A 24366-nucleotide genomic window follows, 5' to 3' on the forward strand; every position below is an offset into this window, starting at 1 on the left:
ACCTTTCTCAGGGGTCAGGTGGCTCACCCTTGGCCCTCAGGCTTTGGAGATGGCACTTGTCATCATGGGTGTTGGGAAAGCAACTCCACATTCTAGCCTCTGCTCCATCGTTCCTTCTATATACAAGTGATGCAAACATCGAAATATGTTTTTTTCTTCTTCTTCTTTCCTTAAAAAAAAAAAAATTGAATCCTGGATGACGTTTTAGCTCTGTCACTTGACAACTGCTTTATATAACCCAGGGTACTTGAATCTCAGCCCCAAATCTCTAAAATGGGGGCAGTAGCATGCTTCTGCCAGGTCCCAGACCTCTGGGTCTCTGAATGTGCACACATTCTTCAAGCCTTACGGGTCCTTCCCTGGTCTCTCTAAGGATGTCATGGGCACAGAGCCCTTTCACTCTGAGCCCTTCTCCTGGCTGTGACTAAGTAATGTCTGTGTGGTTTCCTGCTGGAAGTCTGCCACTCGCCCCCATGGGCCATGAGCTCCTGAGTTTATTTACATTTCCCTGATTGCTAGTCAGGCGCAACACCTTTCCACATGCTCATCAGCCTTTTGGATTCCTCTTTTGTGATGTGCTACTTTGTCTATTGCCCATTTTCTATTAAGTCATTTATATTTTTCCTATTGATTTGTAGGAGTCCTTTGTATTTTGTGGGCACTGTCTTTTCACTCTTTAAGATGTATTTTGATGATTGGGTCTTAACTCTAATGTCAAATTAATCAGTCTTCTCTCTTATGGTTATTGCTTCTTTTAAAAAAAGAAAACCATCCTAATGCTGATGTCATGAAGATATTCTTCTGTATTCAGTCATGTGACCATTATAGTTTTGCTTTCCATAATTAGGTCTTCAATCCCCTGGAATAACAAGAATGAATTTTTGGTATATGATGTGAGGTAATTAAGGATCCAACTTAATGTTTTCCGAGTGTGGGTATCCAGCTGCTCCTGAACATTTGATTGAAAAGTCCACCCTCTTCCCAGGATGTGAAGGCCACCTCTGATACACAGCAAGCTTCCATATTGTGTGGGCTATTTCCCAATGCTCAATCCTGTCCCATTGGCCTATTTGTCTCTCTCTGTGTCAGTACCACATTGCCCTAATGATCACTGCCTTGGAAGAAGTACTGATGTTTGGTACAGCAAGTTCTCCCACCTTGTTCTTCAAGAATATTGCCAATTCTTGGCTTTTTGCACTTCCAAATCGCTGTTAGAATCAGCTTGCCAAAGTTCTCACACAGAAGCCTTGAGATTTTTATTAAGATTTGGAGAGATTTATTAAGATTTAGAGATAATCTTTTCAGTATTAAGTCTTCTAGTCATTGGAATGAAGGCATATTTCTCCATTTATATCTTCTTCATTGTCTCTTATTAAAGTTTTACAATTTTCTCCATAGAGTTCTTGCATATCCTTAGTTAGATAATTAATACTTTTGTGCTATTGTATACGGGTTCTGTTTTCACTTGTTATCTCACATTTTGTATTTGCAGAAGAGAAATAAAAATAGTACGAAGTCCCCACATCCCTTTCACCAGCTTCCCGTTAGCATCTTACATAACCATGGTACATTGACCGAAACTAAGAAATTAAAATTGGTACACTATTAAGCTAGAGTTGTTAATTTATTTGTATTTGCCCAGTTTAACCAGTAATGTCCTTTTTCTGTTCCAGGATCCCATCTAGGATCTATCATTACATTTATTGAGAATGTCTCTTTAGTCATCTCTGATCAATGACGGGCTTCTCAGTCTTGTTCTTCATTAACTTGACACTTTTGAAGAATACCAGTCAGGTGTCAGTGTCCCTCAGTTTGGGTTTGTCTGGTGTTTTCTCAGGACTAGACCAGGGTTATAGGTTTAGGGGAAGAATGCCAATGAAGTGAGATGTTTTCCTCATTGTGGAACATGACATCAACATGGTTTATCACTGGTAATATTAACGTTGAGCCAGTCATTTAAAGTGGTGTCGGCCAGGCTCCTTCACTGTAAGTGAATTGCTGTTTTTCCCTTTCCATAGTTGAGTCTTTAGAAGAGAGTCACTAAGTATAGCCCACACTCAAGGTGGGGACAGGAGGAGTTCAACTCTACGTCCTTCAGGAGAGTATAAAAAAAAAAAAAAATCTGAAAATGTGTGTTAAAACTACCACAGCAATGAATGTATTTCAAGGAAGAAACTTTGAAGTTTCTGAGTTTCACCAACTAATTTCAGCATTCATTTGTGGATCATTTTCCTGCAGCAAATATTACTGTGATGTACTTCTATTTTCCGCATTCCTTCTACATTTTTTATTTGGAATTCTTTTGTAAGGAAGAGTCGTCCCTCTCCTCCAATTATTTATTTAATTTTATCAGTGTGGATTCGGGAGTATTTATTTTTTGAGTTATAGTCCAATATGATTTATTTTGTTGCTCAAATTGTTCTAGTTGTGGCCACTGGTGGGTTCATGTGTCCTTTTGATGTGTCCCCCATCCTTTTCATTTATTTTTAAGCATTTCCTTCTTTTCTAGCACTTGACAATACTTCAGGCTCATCTTTTATTTTCCCTCCCCTAGCCCTAGAATCATCCATCCATCCAGAGAGCCCGGGCTCCTTTTATTGGAGAATGAATAAAAAACCTGGATCTAGGCACGGGGTATGCTCGTGGCTACTAGGGTATCACTGATTCTATCTCCTCTCAGTGGACAGAGCTAGGAAATATATGTATGTATGTAACCTGAGTACACATACATCTTTACGTATCTGTATCTATATAAAGCTAACCGTGAGTTCACACTGACATTTCTGACCAGAGTTCATCCTTGCCCCCTCCCCCAAAACTTATTTATAGCTTTTTCTGTGACAGCGAGAAACCTGGCTCCCATTACCTACAGTTCATTTACTTATTTGTGTGACCCTATTGTACACGTAGTACCCTATGTGAAGCAAACTTACCTACTAGATTAGAGTGTTTATGAGACTTTTGCTTTAACCATAGAGTGTCCAGTCAAAACAGTGTTTTTGAAAGCAACATATGCCAGCTTCTCCTCCTCCTTTCCTTTCACTGCTATGTCATTTGTTTGTAACACACATAGAATTCGCTTATCACAGTCTGCTTTCCATCGTAGGGTCCTCCAACATCCAGGTTAATTTTTAAAATTTGCATGCAGTAAAATCCACTCTTTGAGATTCAGTTCTGTGGGCTTTGACAAATGCCTGGAGTCACGTATCCACAATCCAGTATCATTCAGAGAAGTTCCATACCCCTAAAAATACCCTGGGGTGAGTCTTTTGAAGTCAAGTACTTCTCCCCTAACCTCTGGCAGCTATTGATCTGTTTTATGTCCCTGTAGTTTTGTTTTTTCTAGAATGTTCTATAAATGGGATTCTATAATATGTATTCTTTTGCATCTGGCTTCTTTCACTGCTTAGCAAAATGCATTTGAGATTCATCCATGTTGTTGCATAAATCATTAGTTCATTTCTTTTTATTGCTGGGTGGTATTCCATTGCATGAATATATACCACATTTTGCTTATCCATTCACCTGTTGAAGGACATCTTCATTGTTTCCCAGTATTTGGTAATTATGAGCAGAGTTACTATATACATTTATGTACAAGTTTTTGTGAACATAAAAATTCAATTCACTTGGGTGGGAAAGGAACCAATAGGTCACATGGTATGTGTATGTTTAACTTTATAAGAAATTGTTAAACTATTTCCTAAAGTCACTGTGCCATTTTGCATTCCCACCAGCAACATATGAGAGTTCTACATGTTCCACATCCTCAAGAGTGGTTGGTATTGTCAGGTTTTGAATTTCTTTTTTAATTTATGGAATTTCATTGTGATTCTAATTTGCATTTCCATATTTATGTTAATTATGTATCTTTTCATGTGCTTATTTATAATCCATTTTTAAAATTGGATTGTTCACTTTATTGCCAAGTTGTAAGCATTCTTTATAGATTCTGAGTGCAAGTCCTTGACCCGATAGGTGATGTGCAAATATTCTTTCCAAGTCTGTGGTTTGTCTTTTCATTCCATTAGCAGTGTCTGTTGCATAGCAAAAGCTTTTAATTTTGATAAAGTCCAATTTGTTGATTCTTTTTCTCTTACGAGTTAAACTTTTGGTTTCGTATTTCAGAATTCACTGCCAAATCCAAGGTCCTGGAGATTTTCTCTTTATGTTTTCTTCAAGACATTTTGTGGTTTTATGTTTTATTTTTTAGTAAGGTTGTATGTAGTACCCTTTAAATTTTCATTTTCTAATTGTTGATCATCTGTCACATCAGGCATAAATACTAAATGCATTAAAACTTTTACATACATACATATGTATACATACGACACATTCAAACAGTTAAATTAGGAATAAATTTAAGAGAGAATTGTATTACTCTGATGTGGGAAAACCTTCCTTTTTTATAAAGCAAAAGATGTATCACTTTAAAAACATAAAACATTTTCTAGGATAAAAGCAACATAATTCAGGTGAAAAAACAGACTGGGGAAGATATTTGTGCCTCATATAACAAGGAGTTAATGTCTATAATATATAGAAAACTCCTACAAAGTGATAAGCAAAAGTGAGCAAAGGATATGAACAGGCAATTCTGCAAGAGGAAACCCAAATAGATGCCAAGCCCATAAAAGGTATTCAACACAGATGGAAATAACAGCAATGCCTCAGTTTTCATCCATGCTTGGTAGTCCCTGCAAAAGGTGCTGACAACCTTCATTTGGGCTTCATTCAACAGTTCATTCAGGCATGGATGTGGGAAAGCTGGGGGAGCCTGAATTGCTACAACTTCTTGGGAAAGCAATCTAGCAACATTTATTAAAATTACTAAGGACACACCCTCTCACCCTGCTCCGATATGTCAGCTTTTAAGAATAAAGATGGATATGGTATCCTAGTCTGAATAATTAAGCAGCTTAAAACTATAAGAGCCTGAATGTCCATGATATACAGAATGGTTAGCTGTGGCCAATCCAAACTGTGGACTATTATGCAACTACTAAAATCATTAAATCCATGCCTATATACCTAGAGAAAAATGAAATGAGCTTATGTTACAGAGTGACAAGAACGGCGTCATCCTATGTGTATAAAAGCAACCCCCACCTGGCATCTGCTGCTCGGATGAGCAGAGAGGGTGGGGCTAGGGATATAGTTGGCAGTTAACACTGATGACCTTGGGGGAAGAAAGCCATTGTGAATATTCGATTTATTCCACTTCCTACAGATGAGTACTTAATCCTTTTGCAATAAAATATTTAAATGAAGACAAATATAATCCAAGAGCAAATACTGATAGTGTGAACAGAGAGTGGGGAGTGATAAGGATCAGTATCCTGAGCTCCTGTGTCAAAGCTGTAGAGGTGGGCCCAGGAATCAGAATGTGAAGCCAGCTGTTGGAGGGACTCCTGTGCCTCGCTGGGGGTGCAACTGGTTGATGTGGCATCGTGTTTTGAGAAAGGAATTCTGTGGCTGCCCCCACCTCCCAGGTTTGCCATTCCTCATGGGTCAGAGGTCCTATCACCCCATCTTTCCTGACCCACTGCTCTGTCAGTGTATGAGTGTGACAATGTGTGGTTGTGGGAGCTGTTGTCCCTTACCAGGCCTGTGCCTGTCACCTCTGTTTTATTCTTGACCCAAGTGTCAGTTATGAACATGGGAAGAGGCCCAGAACCTGAGGTAGGGAGAGTCTTTGACACCTGAGCACAGCCCCAGGCACAGTTACCACTCTGAAGAGGATTCACTGGCCTTTACTTTCCTCAGACACTGAAGTGTCAGGCACTTTGGGGCCATTTTAAACACCCACCCACCCCAGCACCCCACTATAAAACTGATTGTCAGGGCTGGAGCTTCCAGGCACAAACTCCACTCCTCACCTGGCCCTGGGAGCTCACAGGCCTGGCTCCACGGGACTGGCAGGTTGGGTGGGAGGCCTAACCTGTTGTCCCCACACTTTCTCCTCAGTGAGGAAGAGCCCAACACTGCTGGAAGTGAGCACGCCCCACTTCATGAGAACCAACAGCTTCGCTGAGGACCTGGACCTGGAAGGGGAGACTCTGCTGACACCCATCACCCACATCTCACAGTGAGTGCCTACATGTGTGTGAAGGGCTGGGCTGGAAGGGACTGGGGCTCAAGGAGTCAGACTTGGTGCTGGGGAAGGCTTGCCCTCTGGCCAGGATGCTATCTACTCGCCTAGTGCCCACCACTCGCCGTCTGCCTGGCCCCAGCACCGAGGCACCAGGCAAGAGAGGAGAGCAAGGGCACTTCCCACTGAGTCTGGGAACATGATCCTGTTGTTTTGACTTATGGAAAACCAGACTGATCATTTTCCACTTGTTTTCATGCTTTGAGAGTCTGAGATTGTTTTTCTCTCCCCAAGCCCCCTCCCCTGCCCCCCAAAAAACAGACGACTTTGTTTTTTAGCATTTCCCCATGGAACCCTGGCCAAAGCCACGGGGCAGATGCTGGGTGCAGTCTGCCAGTTGCTGCTGCTGTCCTCAGGGGCTCCTTCAGGTGGAGGAAATGGCTGATTTTCCACGCCTTCCAGTTGGCCTTCCCGTGAGGCACAGCTGGCCTGGGATGCAAGCCCATCCTCCCCCGCCGTCACGGCATGGCCAGGCCAATCCCCGGTGCCCGGCCATGGTGTGATTCCCCTGTGACATGTGACTCAGTGCTCCCTGCTGGGGTGCCCAGTGGTGACAGCCATGCAGTGGGGTCAGTGGGGCGCTCAGGTCCATTCTGGCCACAGTTCCATTCTGGCTGCCAACCCACTGGGGATTCCCCTTGATAAATGTCTTTGTGTCAGGATCTGTGAGTGATACTCGCAGCCCTTCTGAGGGCCACTTGCGGGGACTCCCCTTCGCTACCGACGTTTTTCTAAAGGGTGTTTTGTTCTCTGGACTCTGAGGGTCAGGAGGTTGTCCTGAGCCATGTATGGCTTTGTCGTACTGAGGCCCTGGGCCTCCTGCCTTTGCAGCCAGCCAGGTGCAGGCCTGGCCTTACAAATCACTAAGGAAATCGCGACCCATGGTGCTGGGGGGCCGCAGGTGTAACCAGAGAACTGGCAGGGTTGGGCAGACAGAATGAGGCCACCTCCAGGGAAGGAGTGGCTGTCTTAAGGGGTAATTATGATCAGATGGGACCTGCCCACCATCTTTCCAGGACCCCCCAATTCACAGAGAGGTTGGCAGTACCTCATGGTTGGTAGGGTATGAAGAGGCTCCAAGGGAACCAGCAGGTCACTGGAAAGCAGGGGTGACTAGTCATGGACACCCTGAGAATAGGCTCTGAGCTTCTGGGCCCCTCCTGGCTGGGTAAAAAGGCAGGAGAAGCGGTGTGAGCAGGCTGGTAGCCAGATGGGCTGCCCAGGTACAAGTCAGCACCAAAAGACAGAATGATGGTTTATACTGTGGCCAAGGCTTGTACCAGGTCCTGGACATGACGGACCTCCAGAGTGATCAGTGTTAGAGTTTAGTGGCTCATGTTGTGTGCAATACAGGTAGCAATGGCTGTATTGCCTCTTGGCTGTCCCCTCAGACAGGGGACTGTCCCTTCTCATCCTTCTGGCTGCTTGTTCCTCCTGTTGGAGCTCTCGCTCACCTTGGTTCTCTTGGTCACAGACTGGCTTCCAGACATGCAAAAAGTCATACTGGGAGGAGAGGGCCATCACCCACAGTCCATCTAGCTGGGCAGCCAGGCTTTACCAACTCTTGGGTCTTGCAAGGCCCCTGCAGGTGAAGGTGGTGAGAGACCAGGCACTGTGTGGATCACAGCCAAACCTGCAGCTGCCCAGTAAATCACCACTATGGGGGTGAGGGCTGCCAGTGCTGATATCAGCACATGCCAAGCTCCCTGGAGCCAGAGGTTACCCACCTGCCCCAGGCGTGACCCAAAGCCTGTGTGGCTGTGTCATCTAGGACACTGGGCTGTTTCTTGTTCCATTCCAGGATGACAGGGCCTGAGAGACCTGAACACCCATCCCCAAGCTCTCCGCCCACTCTGGGTCTGGCACATTATCATTCTGCAAGATCCTGCAGCCTTTTCAGGTTGGCACTCCCATGGCCTCCAGTGATAAGTGGGCCCAGGCAGGTCAGAGACTGCAGTCATCACCCAACCAGGTCCCTACCCTGGAACTTACCAAGGCCTCTCAGAGCAGACTGTTCCAAAAGTGACTGCTGGATATGAGCCAGCCTGGGAAGGCAGGAAGGAGCCCAGGCATGGGGCTTGGGGTGAGGGATCTGAAGAGGGGACTGGGAGAGGGAAGAACAAGGAGGTTGCTGCAAAGGGGCCACCTTGAGGCCTTGTGTTCTGGTCAGGGAAAACTCAGGGCTGAGGCGTCAGGGGAGCTGGTTGGAGTCAGGGTACGGTCCCTCCAGAGAGGCCTGCAGGGGAGAGTGGGCATATATAGTGTCAGGGCCTAGGAGCCCAGGCTCCTCCAGGGATACAGGCTGGGTAGAGGCCCCATCCACCTGGAGGAGAAGGCTGGCAGCAGTGGGCACCCTGTTCCCTCAGGACCCAAACCGCCTGGTGGCAGGGGTGTGGGGGCCATGCAGGTCTTCTGCCCGCATTGGGGCTGCATTCCTCCACCTCCCATACAGCCTGCCCAGTGACTGATGCCCATAATTAAACTCAGCTCCAGCTGCTCAGGGATGCAGTGAAGCTCCTGTGGGCAGCCTGGCCCGATGGACCCTGAACTGGGAAGAGAGGCACACGCCCTGGTGTGTGCAAGGAACAGGGATGTGTGCTGGGGTCTCACTGGGGGCAGAATGGGTGGGAGGCAGTTACCAAAAAAATTTCCATTTTTCTTCAGCATTTTACTGATGTTAAATGTATTACCATGCTGGGCCAGTTCCAGAATTCAAATTAAAAACATAAATAAAGACACATTTTGTTTCCATCTCGAGCTCTCCCCGCCCGCAGGGCCCCAGAGAGGTGAGGTCACTGTAGCCTTGATTACGGGAAGGTCCCTGGGGTTGGGCGAAGCTCCTCTTTCCGGGGCCTGTTAGCCAGAAGTGGGGTGGGGGTGAGCAGGCCTGATGCAAGCTAGGGAGCCACGGCAAGATGAAGCACGGGGTACCCAGGAGACAGAGTGGCTTTGCTGCATCCCAGCCTATAGGTGGGCCTTACTGCTCAGGCTTAGGACCCTTAACCAGCTCTGGGCGGCCAGGACTCAGCCTCGAACGCACCTTTCAGGCAGAAGCTATCTTCCTAGGTTCAACGGGGCACAAGAGAGTTCCTGCCAGCCTCAAACTCCCTGAACCTGTGTCTCCCACCCAGAACCATACGACAGGGCTTCTGAGGGAAAGGCATGAAGTAGAGACTGTAGGCCTGCATGGACAGTTGGGGAGAACCCCCATGACAGAAGAAGAGCCCTGTACTCCAAGAGCCAGGATGAGTTCCTGGGATTCTGACCCACTCATTGTCCTCTGCTCACCAAGGGTCAACTGGCACGACAGTGGGTAGGGACGGTGCCATGCCTGTGTGCATCCCTGTGCCTTGCGTGTGGTGACCTGCCATCTAGAATGCCCTTGTCACTCATCTGCAGCTATCAGATTTCCATTCATCTTTCCAGCATCTGCTCAGCAAACCCCCCAGGATACACTCAGGCTGCACGGCTGTGTCCTCTTTTGGCTCTTAAAGCCCTCAGTACCAGTTCCCCAAGCCTTTCAAATGGTGCCAGGAGGGAGTAGGGTATGTATAGTCCTCTTGGTCTCTTCCTCTCCAGAACCCCCAAGGCCGCAGGCATGGAGAAGTGCTAGGATTGCCGCTCACTCAGCCCTGCCTGAGATGAGGCAAGGACTGCAGACACATTGCGCCAGTGCTGAGGCACAGGGCTAGGGGCCTGAAGATCGGCATCTCTGAACTTGCGGGCTGTGTGCAGGTGTGACCTGGGTGAGCTTCTCCCAGCAACCTTGGGAGGCTGAAACCATTTTTGTGAAATCCTCCCTCACACTGCATCCCCAACTGCCAAGCCAGCCAGGACTGGCCTGGAAGTCACACGTCTGCCCCATTGGTTGCACATGGATACCTGAGATAGACAGCCCAAGAGGACAGGCCCATAAGCCCTGCAGCCTGTGGCTCTGCCCAGCCCAGTCGTGTGGTTTCTCTGAAGGGCTCCCGTCTCTTCTATTTTGGCATCTAAGACGGGCAAGCCCCAGCTTGAGGTTAACAGATACTGCCCCCAGTCCCACTCTCCAGGGGGACCCTCAGGGAGCACCCTGCCCACTGAGATGGACATGGGGGAGGACCAGGAGCCCCGAGGCTGGGCAGAGGGGGTGGAAAGAAGGCAGAGGGAAAGCTGCAGAGACCCCCACCAGGTGACTGTGAGCGCCTCCCTGGCAAGCATGTGCTTGCCTGGCCTCTTGCGACATGACAGCTTCGCAAATCCTTGAGCAAAAACAGCCCCGTGTGCGTTAATTAGAATTTCCATGTCTTCAACTTTCTCCTGGACCCTGCAGAATCTCACGCCAAGACGTTCAAGTTGCTCTTTTCCAGCAAGGCCGCTGTGGCCTGGCTTCCATCCACATCACTACTAATGTCTCCTGAATTCTGCATTTGTCAGCAAGGACAGGGCCAGTCTGTGCCGTCTGGAAATAAGGGCAAACGTCACAAGGGTGGCCCCAAATTCGGCTCCATGGACCAGGGGGCTAGCTCTTTTGATGGGACCAGCTTGGCCTGAGACATTTTGGAGACATCCAGGCCCACTGTGACCCACTCCCACAGACCCCAGGGTACCAGGCACTGCAGCTCTGTGAGTGTCTAAGCTCCTCACCATATTTCTCTCCCTGTAAACTTTGGTAGGAAAGGACAGAAAGGCCATTCTGGGACCAGTGTCCAGAAGGATGAGTGAGGGGCTTGTCAAGAACAGATGAGACCATTTTGTCTTTCTAGACCAGTGTCCTGTCTTCTGCAAAGTTTCAGACCACCTCTGTCTGCACAAGGTGCCAAGGAAGCCCTCTGGGGGCCCACCCGGGAGGGCTGTGCAGGGCTGCATGAGTCATAGGATCCCCGTCAGAGCCCCACATAGCCCCAGCCAGGCTCAAACCCGTCTCTGAAATGCACGGGGGGATTAAATGTTCTTCTAATTAAATTAAAACCGAGGCGTAATGGCTCAGTGGGAAAGAGATGGGATTGGGAATCAGATGCCCTCAATCTGGCTCCCAGCCTGTATCAGCCCAGCTGTGGCGGCCCCCCGTGGCCCCCTAACCTTTCCAAACTTCACTTCCTCCATCTGAGCATGTGAGGAAGAAGTGGCTGGCCTTCTAGGGCTGCTGCTATGGGGAGAGGGCCACACTGTCTAGGTGGATGGCCCAGAGGAAAGCAGTGAGGCTTCTCACTTCCTCTGCAAGGGAAGGGCCATCCAAATCACCCTGCCCCAGTGCACTCTGGCCAGGCTCAGCCCTCTCCACTTGTGAACTCCCAGCCACGATGCTGCTCAGGTCCTCAGCCAAGCGGGTAGTGTCGGAGGATGTGACAGAACATTCACACCACAGAGGTGGCTGGAGGGCAAAGGACTTCACAACTGCACTGATACTGTCATGGAGACACTTCTGGCAGTAGGGGCAGCGGGTCGGGGTGGGGTGGGAGGGCACATCCCATATAGATCTCTTATGTGCTCTGCCTAGACCTGAAAGGGGAGATTGAACTGCAGAGCATCTGGAGGCTGAAGCACAGAGGTGACCTAGTCAGGAAGTCTGAGAGCCATGTCCCCTTAAGTGAGGGAGTGGGATGGGACTGGGCCTAGCAGCCCAGAAGTCCAGGACTAGCCACCTCTCTAATTGAGCTCACCTGGGCTACCCTGGTATAGGGTGGTAGTGTTAAAACTTTTAAAGGGTGACACACACACAGATTTAGTACACAGGTCTCAAATGTGCAGCTTGAGGCATCTTCAGTCCCTGAGACCCATGTGTGCAGCACCCAGAGGAAGCAACAGAACCCCCAGAAAGCCTCTCAGACTCCCATTTCCTGTCACTGACCTTGAGATTAACCACAAGCCTAACTTCTAGCAGCAAGGACCAGCCTTGCCCACATTTGAACTTTATGCGGTGGGAATGATGCAACTCATACACCTTTGTATCCAGTGTCCCTCACTCAGTTTGATGACTGGCAGCCTCTCTGTGGGGCTGAAGGGAGCAGTGCTCCCTCGTGCTCCTTGCTGTCTGGTGCTCCATTGTGTGCATGGCCTACATCATTCATCCAGTCTACCACCTGTGGCCAGCAGGCAGTTTCTGGCATAGGTTGCTGTTTAAGAATATTCTGTACATGCTTTTGGTGAGCATCAGGTTGCATTTCTGGGGAATATATGCCTATATGTGGAGCTGCAGGGTCCTGGGTGGGCATATGTTTACTCTTAGTGAATACTACCCACCAGTCTCCCGAAGGAGTCATCCCAAGTTTCATTCCCACAGGCAGCATTTTGGCTGCTCCACATCCTAATACTTGGCATTTTCCGTTTCCTTTTTAGCCATGATGGTGAATGTCTAGTAGCATCAAATGGTGATTTTAATTTGCAGTAACCTGTGGACTAATGAAGTTGAGTCCCTTTTCCATGTTATCATTTAGTCAGATACATCATTCTGTATAAATTGCCCACATCTTCTGCCTGTTTTATGTTGATTTATGGTTCTATATATTCTGGAGTCATTTGTCAGACAGAGAGAGAGAGAGACACACACTCACACACTCTCTCTCTCTCTCTCACACACACACACACACACACACACACACACACTGCAAATATCGCCTCCCCCTCTGCAGACTGCCTTCTTCCTCTCTTGATGGTGTCTTTTGATGAACAGAAGGTCTTAATTTTCATGTGGTCCAGTTAATCAAACATTTCCTCTCTGGATAGGGCTGCTTGTGTCCTATTTAAGAAGCTTTGACTACTCCAAGGTCATAAAGATACTCTGGTTTATTCTAAAGCTTTATTAGCTCACCTTTCCCATGTAGATCTGCACTCCATCTGGGATTGATTTTTGTGTCCAATGTGAGGCCGAGGTCAAGGTCCACTCTTCCCCTACTTGGATATCCAGTCTGGCTCAGCACCCGGCATGGGAAGGCCTGTCCTCTCCCCACTACCCTGCCGTATCAGTGTCTTTACAATCAGCTCACTGGCTACATGTGGCTCTGTTTCTGGACCCTATTTGGTGCCACTGGTCAGATTCAAGTTGTTCTTTGTGGCCAGGGCCATGTTTCATTCTCACTGCAGTTTGCTAACAGGTTTTGACAGCTGGTCCTGCTGGCTCTGACTGCTTCTCCTTCCTCATCACTGGCTTTGCTGTCTTTGTAGGGTTTCTGCCTCACCATACATATGCCAGTTGCCATGGAAAGTCTCCTCTAGGTGCAGCAGACTCTAGATGGGCATGGGAGAATGGATATCCTTATAGTATTGGAGCTCCTGAAACATGGCATCGTGTGTCCCTTGTTTATTTAGTTTAATATCTTTTACCCTGCCCTGGAGTTTTCAGTGTGGTGGTCATGAACAGCTTGTCAGATTCATTCTTTGTCAGCTGATGGTTTGGTGTATGTTCACTGAATCCAGGGACCAGGTCTGTCAGGGAGCCCTGGCCAGCTTGGGCCATTTCATCCTGCCCACAGGACACTGGGGCAGTCACCTAATCCCTATGAGCCTCAGTTTCCTCTTGTATACACTGGGGGTATATCTCACAGTATTAATGTAAGGCTTTGAGAAGATGGTGTTAGGCATCCAGCCACATACCTGACTCAGGGAAATGCCTGAAAATATTAGCCAGCATGAAATGTCTCTTTATGATGGGAGATCCTGTGGGGACATTCCTTATTTGGTCTGAGAGCTTTTGAAACTGCCAGGTCATGAGTTACCATGGGATACAAATGGGGCCACAACATATGGCTGTCAGCTGCTGTCCTTAATAAGATGTGCCTAGAGGCCTGTGAGTCCCAAGTTCCAGGACAGTCTGGAGTTAGGTGGAGGGAAGGGAAGTCTAGAGGTCCCCAAGTCACAACCTCAAGTCTCGGAATGGGGTTCAGGAGCTGCTGGGGCTCCAGTGGAGGTACAGGCAGAAACCTAGCACTCACTATTCTGCTCTGGGGAGGGGGCTGGAGGCAGAATCAGTGGACTCTGCCTCATGGCAGTCACAGGTGCCCCAGTATGCATCTGTCATTTGTTCTCATCACTGTTGGGCCCATCTGCCAAGGCCAGCACCCACATTCAAGCAGAGTGAAGAGCAGGGTGAGCTGTGCAGCTCACCTGCCTTTGAGCCTGCACATGACGGGCAAGGGAAGAAGACCATGGTAGCCTGTCTCTAGGCAACCCGTAGGTGCCCAATGGAGAGATAATTTCAAATATAGTAGCAGAGTTCAGACTCAGTGGCTTTCAGGTGCTTAGTATAGGCTGAAATTCCAGGAGCATTAACCAGACACCTACTATGTGTATTTCTTGTGTTGGGGTTAGAAGGGGATGCTGCTGTTGGCTGAGACACACAGCCCACATCATTGGTAGGTCCCTCAGAGAACATCTAGTGGGCCAGTCCTCCCAGCTCACAGAAGGGGAAATTGAAGCCTCAAGAAGGATAGGGACTTGCCAGTATCACTGGGAGATAGTAGCAGAAGCCAGGGCTCATTCCCAGACACAATCTCTGGGGGAGCCTGGATATGCATGGCAGAGGCAGAGATGAACCCTGAAGATTGGTAGGAAGGCAGTGTAGCAGTAACAAGACAAAGGGATTCTGTGGCCCATCGAGCAGCGAGGAAACAGTCTGCAGAGATTATCTGGGCACTGACCAGTGGCTCTTGTGGCTGCCCTCTGCAATAAGAATTCTTCAAGTTCAGCCTCTATGTGCATCATAAACCTGGTGCCACTAGGCAAGGAGGTCAAGGGTCCTCACTGGCCAGTGGGCCACTGGGAAGGCTCCTGGATTGCCTGGACAAGGCTGACCTGCCCTCCCAGGATGCAAATTGGCAGATCCAGCTTCATGCCTTCTCATGGTGCCCCAGATCCCCTGACTAGGCATTCATGCTTCAGATATGTAGGCCCTGTAGGGACAATGCAGGTATCATGGGCAGGGGCTGCATCTGAGGCACACGTCCTTGGTAGTGACTGGCTAGCACTTGGTAGAGGAAGTCTGGCAGTTAGTCCGTAAGGCCTGGTTCCATAGGAGGCCTGAGGTGCCATCTTAGAAAGAGGGCCTTGTTGGGAGAGGAGGAAGAAAAATAAAAGGCGGAGAGACAGAGGTAGACAGGAGTCCAGGTCTGACCTCAGAATCAGACATTTCCACCATCCCCCAGCCCCTTAGCCTTTGATCTTCTCCATAAGTAATCTTTTCCCATGTGTGGCTACAGCCTCAGAGGCTCCCTCTGAAGATGACACTGGGAATATCCTGAAAAAAGTAAAGGAACACCTGGCATGCCTCTCCCAGGGTACCCTGGATGTCCACTCAGAGATTCTCCCACTTCAGCGGGCAGAAGAGCAACCCAGCAGGGGATATACACAAAGATCTGAGAAAGGAATTATTTTTAGGGCCAATTCAAGGGATTTTTCAAAGGTTAATTTTGACTCTGGCTGACTTATCTCCTAAGTCTTTGGCACTGAGCATTCATACGAAATCAGACTGCACTGCACCCTAAGTATAAACCTTGACACAGCAGTGTCCTGTGGTGCCCTGCTGGGGAAACTGAGGCAGAGAGGAGTGACTTTGCAAGGGCAGTAGCGGGTACTTGGTAAGTAGGTGGTAGGCAGGACTTTTCAGAGAACAAGGAGTAGCTACACACATATATACGCATGCACATACTCCTTCTGACCCAGTCAGGATTCTTCCCCCAAATAAATCCCTGCAACCCTGCAACCCCACTGTGGTTACGGGTCTGAGCCTTTGGCCCCAGGGAGCCAAGCCCTGGAGAGGAGGTGGGCAGCACCAGGCAGCCAGTCTGTGGACCCTGCTTTGCTTCCTCAGGCAGCTAGTCTCTGTATCTGTGGTAGAAAGAGTGGGCTAAAAAGTTAGATAGCACCCCTGACTTCAAGTCCTTGAGTGTGTGTTGGCTTGTCTCCCTACCTTGGCCTGGTCTGCACTCAAGTCCAGCATCCTCCCCTGGTCCCTGGTCTGCACTGAACAGCTGTCTTCTGCCCCAAGGGGACCTTTCTTCTCCCACCTAATCCTCCCTCTTTGGGCCTTTCAAAGGTGGGCTTGTTTTTCAGTGTTTTCTTTAGGTTCACGTCTTGATTTGTTAAGTTAAAGTGAATTCCTTCCAGTCCAAAATACTTGAATGCTTTTTTCTGCTTTTCTTTTTGAATTGCCCCATGAACCCCACCAGCTAGGTGTGTGGGCTCCAGGTGGGAGCTCAAGGGGGCCTGGTGTGTTGGGTGCAGAAGCAGTGTGGTGGGGCAGCCTTCACAGGCTGGTATGATTGAGCTCAGGCTGGTATGGGTTAGGGGATGAGAGTACAGAACTGTCTACCCCAGGGGCTCTGAAGAGCTTCAATTGAGATGTCCTTCCCCTAAGGTCCCCACATTCCATGGCAGTGCCTAGGAGCTCTGTACTCCCAGGCCCCTCCATTACCAGCCTGGAAGGTGGCCTTATCAGACCACATGGCCTGAATTTTGATTGGGAAAGCATCCCTGCAAGTGTCAGGTGATGGAAGGACTCTGGGTAAATGGAAGCCCTAAGACCAGATATGATAGGACCTTGTGCAGTGGACACAGTCAGCTGATGGCAGAGCCAAGGCCAGATGTCAGGTTCCAGCCTCTGAGTTCTATGTTTTTTTGCTGGTCCAGCATGGCATGTCTCCTCCATGCACCAGATCCAACCAGTCCCCTTCAGAAGGGCTGGACCAAGTGACCCCAACTCAGGTTCTGCCTGGCCATTTTCTTGAGTGTCATACCCTAGCCACCTGTCAGGGGAGCAGTATGTGGCACTTGAGGCCTTGGGCCTGGCCATGCAGGCCCACCCCAGGTGGCAGGGAATAATGAACCCCAGCTGAGTCCACTGCAGGCCTTGCCTAAAGGAGAAGCCAATGAATCGGTGTATTCCTTGAACAAATATAGGGTCTGGGGCTGGCCAAAAGAGACCATGAAGACGGCTTCTCAGGCCTCAGTAGGCCTTCATGGTGCTCAGCAGGAGACCCCAGCAGGCAGCATCAGGGCAGGCATGCTGACCATCCCTGAGCCAAGCACAAGGATCAGAATGGGCCCTGGAGCCAAGGCCAAAAGCCGAACTGTGACTAGGCAAGCTGAGTCCCTTGTATATTCTGGGGACTGGGTGATGCAGACTGCAAAGTCTTGGCCACCTTCTCCCCTAGAAGAAATCTCAAGAGAAACAATCCCACAGGCTACCAGGCCAGCTTCTGGAAACAGTCTCATTACCAAACAAAGGGAAGTGACAGTGCACAGCTCCCCTTGGCCTTTGTTTAGCCCACCCTCTGCCTAGGCACCAGGCCTGGAGGTTCCAACTTGGTGTGGGGCCTCCTTGAGCCAGCACACCTGAAAAGCCATACAAATTCGTGCTCGTCACGACCACTTGTTGATGCTGACAGCCTGTAGAAAGATAGCTCTCAGCCTATCCCCTCCCTGGCCACACAGGTGCAAGGCCCTATTACTTGGGCTAATGAGAAGCTAAACGTGACCAGCCTACCCACCTTGCTACTGCTGATGAACACCCTGACTCATGTCCCTGGTTTTCCTATAAATGTTTAATTCCTGACGATGCTGAATCTCAGGGCTTGGAAGGCCCAGACTGGACAGGGGAAGAGGTACAGTCCTTTCTTGCTGGTATGTTGGGAAGCTCTGGTGCAAAGGGCAGTGATGGCCCTTCAATCCCAGACCCACAAGCACCACAGCCAGGAGAGTCAAGGTTAGATATGAAGAGGGACTTCCTGAAAGCAGGCACAAGAAGGCATGGGAGCTTAGCCCACGGGGTGCTAGACAAGGGAGTGTGTCTCTTTCCCCATGACTGACAGCAGCCACAAGGGATGCCCAGTGTTGTGGGGAGGGATGAGGGGGTCCTCTGTGCTTTCTGGCTCTTTGGGTCTGGGGTGCAGCCCCTCATTTGTACTTGCTGACTGTCCTATGGGGGCTTGGGCTAGGTCTCCCTGCCGGTGGGGAGGGAGGTGTGGAAGCTGGTTTGCCGGGGCCACCCAGTGTGGGCTCAGGAAGGGAAGGAATGTGACCGAGGCTGGGTGTGGCTGGGGAGAGCACAGCCAGTTGTGGGTTTTTCTTGGGGCCCAGATAGATGTGAGCAGAGCTGGAGGCCCCTCTCTCCCAGCCCCCAGCACACACACTAGGACCTTTCTTCATCATGCAGCCGTGGAGCTGGAGGCCAAGGACACCCTCTGGAAATCTGAATTCCATTCGCTCTTGGCAAAGAGCAGCTTCCTGCTTGGGGAAGGTGCACGCGTGCGTGTGTGTGCACGCGCACGCGACCACGGAGGCTGGGGGGAGGCACATGGGGAGAAGAGCTGCCTGTCGAGGTATGTAAGATGGCCCCAGTGTTACTAGGCACTAGGTGGCACTTGCAAAGCCCATTCCAAGGATTTAGACAAATACCTCGAGTAAGTGAATCTGAAGCGTGCTGGTTGCGTTGCCTTTTAAATAGTCTCTGGCTTAAAACAGTCACAGCGAAACATGCCTTTGAATTGGAAAGCCAGAACATTTTGCAAAATAATTTGAAAAGTTTGTTGAACCTTAAACCTTTCCTGATGACTCCTTCCTTCTGAATTTAACTCGTTAAAGTTGCTCCAATCCCAGCCCAGTGCCAGACCAGCTTCCTGGAAACTCTCGCCAACTGCTGGCCTTTGGAAAGGCTTGTCACCCTAATAGCTGTTTAAAAAAAAAAAAAAAAAAAAAGCTCACTGGGCACCTTGGCTGCAGGGTCTGAAAAGTCCTTTGTGTTAGCTCCAGCTGCAGAGTTTTTCCAGGCCTCGCTTCTGGGGCTGACTGGAGCTGTTTCTCTTCGTTTCCTCTTACAGTGGCGGGCACTCAGCCGGCTTCTTCCCGCCCGACTTCTCTGCCAGAGCCCAGGTGGGGGACAGAGATGCCAAGGGCAGAGCCCCTGGAGAGGCTAGTATGGGCATGTCCTGAGTGGACAGGCCTGAAGGTGGGTTCACTAGCCTCTTTCTCCCATCCTTCCCCCTATTAGAGGTAGTGCTCTAGTGGGGAAAGATTAGGGCCCCTCCTAGGTCAATATGGTGTCATTTCCCCAGAATAGCCAGGGCCAAACCAGCTCCCAAGCAGTACTGTTTCAGAAGTGAAGATAACTCACCCCTCCCAAAAGCAGAGTTTTGGCAATATAAAACATAAAAGTGGGATGGGATCTAAGTCATATTTTTTTAATGAGTTTAAAACACGTGTGTGCATTAGAAAACATTTAAATACAGACATCAGGCAAATCAATTGAAAAATATATTGTCATTTTCTGTTAAAATAAAAGATCTGAAATGGAAAAAAGTTACATAAAAACTTAAATATTTCATGAGACACAGCAGTCACAACATGCCATACACATTTGTTTCTTTCAGAATCACTCCACTTGAAATTCTGTAATAAGACAGACGTAATAGTTTCACTTCCTAGGAGATCCCAATTGCTCCTCAGATAGGGTGGAGAGCACCCCTTATTAGAGGGTGGTTGGGCTCTCTGGGAGCCCGTCCAGGGCCTGCCCTGACTCTGGCTCTGCCTTTCCCTGTCAAAAACCTCTTTGTGCTGGAGCAGCCCCTGCTCCACAGAGTGACATGAACCAGAGACTCACAGCACTGTGTGCGGGGAGCTGCTGCCTGCAGGGCATACACGCGCATGCAGGGCTGCACCCTGCCCTACCGTGCATCCACTGCCTGGCCAACACCTGCCTTCTGGGGAGCCAATCGTGCTTTATGTATTCAAGTGTTGTGCTACAAAAATGATAAAACAGTCTTTACACACATGGTAAAACAAATTCAGAGTACAAAAGGGGTGAAAAATAACACTCTCCCCACCCAACCCCTAATTCCCAAGTTTCCTTCCCTAAAGGTTACCACTCAACACTTTCCTATTGCATCTTTCCAGACATATTTTATATAAACAAATATATGTGTGTCTGTGCATGTACGTAGTAGATATGGCTCCTTTTTATACAAATGGTAACATACTATATGTATTCTTCTACACTTTGCCTTTCACTTCTTTCATAGGTATGCCATACTTCTTTTTGAGCTGTACATATGATGCTGATTTATTCTGGTACACTACATCTGAGAAGCATTTTTATTTCAAAATGTGTGTGTACATGTATACAGACACACGTGTGAACAGGTGATGGCTCTGAACAGTGTAACTGAAGTGTTGTTTTCTTATGGTTGGGCTTCCAGTATAATTGGAAGAAGCATAGTCTCTGTGTTCAGTTAGAGATTTAGCCCAATGAGCTGGGCTTTTCCCAGATAGGACATGCTCCCTGTTCTGCTCAGATTGTTAGCTGTAGTCTTTCTGGCATCAATTCCATTTCTGGTGAACACTTGGACTTGGCAAAAGGCATAGAGGTAGTGGTACAGGAAAGATTTAAGAAGGCTAAGGACCATCATACTGGGCATTCAACAGTCAGCTCTCCAAAGAGGCCTCTAAGAAATGGGTAGCTTCACAGATTCACAGATGGATAGTTCATTAAGGTCTTGAGTATTTCCAAGGGAGCGCTAACTGGACTACAGCCTGGAAGGAGAAAGCCAAGTTGTATGCATAGTGGCTGAGGATATGATGATGGTCTGCTGTATGAAGCAACCCCAGGACATCTGAAGAGAATGGAGTGATGGCCAGTGTATTGTGCTGGGGTCTACCACAGGGGTCATGCTGTAATGACCCTTGTCAGCTTTGACTGGGGAGCCTTTCATTTCTTAGTAAGCATTCAGCCCCAATGTGTACCACTTAAAAGGAAGACGCTGGTATGTTCTGGAGATGGATCTGTATTAAGACATCTAGCAAATCTCCTTTTCATTAACAGCTGCAGAGTTTCATTGTGCTATGATTTATGGAACAGATCCTCTATTGATGGATATGTAGGGCAGCTAAAAAACAGCCATTAACCATTCAAATATATTCACTGCTGAAATGACCACTTATGAAATTAGTTTCCCCGAAACATCCCTCCCTATTGAACACTGTTGTTTCTCCCTATCCATCTTATCCCTACTTGTATCTCTGCTGACTGATCTCTGGCTGTCTCTTGTCAACCAAAGACAATATAAAGCACACACAAAGTAAAGAGGAACTTATAAAGAGGAACTGTAAATCTTGCCAAAATAGGAGATTTCATCAAGTTAAAGAAAATGATATCAAAGAATTTCTCAAATAGAGACTGGGCAGAGTAGACCAGTTAGTTATCAGTTGAAGAGGAAACCAAGATTGATGCCTAGATAAGCATTTCAGAGGACGGCAGAGAAGATGATAATTGATGCAGGTGGCCTCTTGGTCAAGCAGTGAAACCATGCCATACTTCTACAAAAAATGATCCTCTCTGTGGAAGTGCTGCCAACATCCTCTGCCAAGTATAAAAGATGCCCTCAGATGTTACCATATAATGTTTTACAAAAGACAAACCAAAATCCCCTCTGGATTTGTGTTTTTCTAAAATGGGTACATAATTGTAACTCTAACAATTGTTACTACATATGAGATAAAAGAATATTTTAACTACTGTTATTTTTCAAAATAACTTCCCAATCAAATATCTCTATTGTAAAATTTTGGTCTCCATTTTCAGTGGATTTACTTTAAGAGATCCTCCCTTTCCCCCCATTTCCAGCAGGATTAAAATATTCTTTTATGTTGTGATAGATACTGCCAAATAAGGGCTATACCATTTACATCACTATGACTGCGCAAATGCACTTGCTTCCCCCACCCTTACCGAGTGTATAATCAGGTTTTTATCTTCATTAATTTCATAGATGAGAAATGGTACACTGGAGCTTTATTTTACATTTCTTTTGTTGGAAATGAGGTTTTTATCTTTTCAAATGATTAAAATCATTGTTTTTTCTTTTTCATGAACTATCTCTTAATATCCTTTGGACTTTGTAAAACATCTTGTCTTACTGATTTATAGAAAACTTGCTTTTTCATATTCATTGAAAATATTTTATCCTAATTTTCCTTAGGTATTTTGGCTTTTTCTATAATATTTTTCTGGTGGCAGAATTTTTTTAATTTCACATAGTCAACTGTGTCAGTCTTTTATGATTTGAGGTTCTTATCTTAAATTTTGAAATAATCTCCTCATCCTGGAATTGTTTTAATAAATTCTTCCATGTTTTCTTCTATCATTTTTTATTTCATTTTTTACATTTAAATCCTTGCTTTATCTGGATTTTGGCATAGTAATTAAATCCAATTTAGTAAATCCTTGCTTTATCTGGATTTTGGCATAGTAATTAAATCCAATTTAGTTTCCCATGTTTGTCCAGTTGTCCCAACACTATTTATTTGAGTATATCATCATCTCTCTACTAATTTCAACTGCTACCTTTATCATATTTCAAACTCTCATTTAATTTGTGTCCATTTCTAGACTCTATTCTGGACTGCTGATGGGTCTGTTGATAGGCCAGAGCTCAGTTATTTTAATTATGTAACTTTATGATGCACTTATCTGTGTAGCAGGACTCCCCCTCATCTCCATTGCTTAAGAGCCAATAATAGGAAGCTCATTTTCACAATGCAGTCAACCAGGGGAATTCATGGCATGGCCTAAGATCTAAACACTCTTAAGATTTAAACACAGGATTAGCTCTTGAGTTAGACAGGAAGCTGGGGTGTTTGGGACTGAGGCTTCATCTTGGCAACTAATAATGTCAGGGAGCATGAGCACTTGTTTCTTCCAAGGCTCACTTCATGGAAGGCAGAATCCAGGTCGGGGGTGTACAGGAGTTGCCAGCTGGACCCAGGGACCATTTCATATACATGTATGATCATACTTTTCAGGGCATCTTGGAAAAACTGAATTTGCTAACTCAATCGAGAATAAAAGAGTAAACAGGCCTAATTCAAGAATTTTTAAAAACCTACAATAAGAAACATAATCTAAAACTTGTAGCCCAGCCCCTCCTCCATACCAACCACCAAAAAAATCCACTAACACCACAAAGTATCATAGCTAGAGCTAGAGTGCTAGTGTGAGCTGTGCAGGCCAAAATGGTTTCATGGCATGAGTTGGGCAGCAGCGACTCAGTTTCCATGTCTGAGTTAGAACACCTGTAGCAATGCAGCCCCAACCATGTGAATCTGGTCCAGAGGACTACAGCTGCCTGTCCCACCCTTGGCTGTGCTCTTCTTTACTAATCCATAGCCAAAGACAGGAACTAAGAGCAGGGTCTGGGAGTCTGAATTCATATCCTAAGTCCACTACTTTCTACCTGCTACACCTTGAGTGAGTCACTTAACCTCAGTCTCAGTTTCTTTACCTGTAAAATGGGAATCATAAGAGTTCCTTCCTCACAGGGTTGTTATGAGGATTACACAAATTAATCATGTAAAGTATGCAGAAAGGTGCCTGTCCTATAGTAGTGACACAATGTTACTTAAATGTATTGCTATACCTCATGATCGCCATTCCATCCATTGTGATCATGTGTACCACGCAATTCACAGTGCCTAACAAAGCTGATGGGGAGGTGAGTTGGAATGAATAGTATCAGCATCAGAAAAAGTACAAGTGCATCCTCATAAGATTATTTAGGATGCATAGGATCCCAGATTAGATTTTTTAAAATCTGCCTTTCTCTCCATTCTTATCCAGATACTGTAGAGAGTGATAGGAAAATGGTCCCTGCTGCACACTAGGGCCTGTTAGGCCAGATGGGGGCTAGAGGAGCACAAGGGGCCAGACTGCTGCTACTTCTGAATTTTACAGGACATGCATTTTTTTTTTTTTCATATAAACTTAGAACCAGCTCCCCTAATTATTATTATTATTATTTTTTTGAGGCAGAGTCTCACTCTGTCACCCAGGCTGGAGTGCAGTGGCGCAATCTCGGCTCACTGCAACCTCTGCCTCAATTCAAGCAATTCTCCTGCCTTAGCCTCCCTAGTAGCTGGGACTACAGACATCTGCCACCATGCCTGGCTAATTTTTTTTTTTTTTAATTAGAGACGGGGTTTCACTATGTTGGCCAGGCTGGTCTCAAACTCCTGACCTCAAGTGATCTGCCGGCCTCGGCCTCTCAAAGTGCTGGGACTGCAGGCGTGAGCCACCACCCACGGCCTCAGCTTGCCTAATTAAAAAAAAAAAAGTTGTCTATCTGTGTGTATATCCATATCCCAGTGGCATTTGTTATTGAAACTCTGTTCAATTTAGATTAACTTAGGAAGAACTGCCATCCCCCCACTTCAAAAAAAAGTCTTTCCAGCCACAAATAGAAGCAGTTTACCCA

The 24366-nt window shown here is 47.3% G+C and overlaps 1 protein-coding gene across 2 annotated transcripts in view; it reads left to right on the top strand.

Moving 5' to 3' along the window:
- The window catches only part of KCNQ1 (potassium channel, voltage gated KQT-like subfamily Q, member 1), a 407135-nt gene that overhangs the window by 212583 nt on the left and 170186 nt on the right, over positions 1-24366 (top strand). For both annotated transcript variants that reach the window (XM_011930101.1, XM_011930102.1), the window contains one exon: positions 5968-6088. In XM_011930101.1, coding sequence (XP_011785491.1) covers positions 5968-6088 — 121 coding nt within the window. The remainder of the gene's footprint in view (positions 1-5967; positions 6089-24366) is intronic.

Source organism: Colobus angolensis, unplaced genomic scaffold (genome assembly GCF_000951035.1).
Source record: "Colobus angolensis palliatus isolate OR3802 unplaced genomic scaffold, Cang.pa_1.0 Scaffold84, whole genome shotgun sequence".
NCBI classification, from domain to species: domain Eukaryota; kingdom Metazoa; phylum Chordata; class Mammalia; order Primates; family Cercopithecidae; genus Colobus; species Colobus angolensis.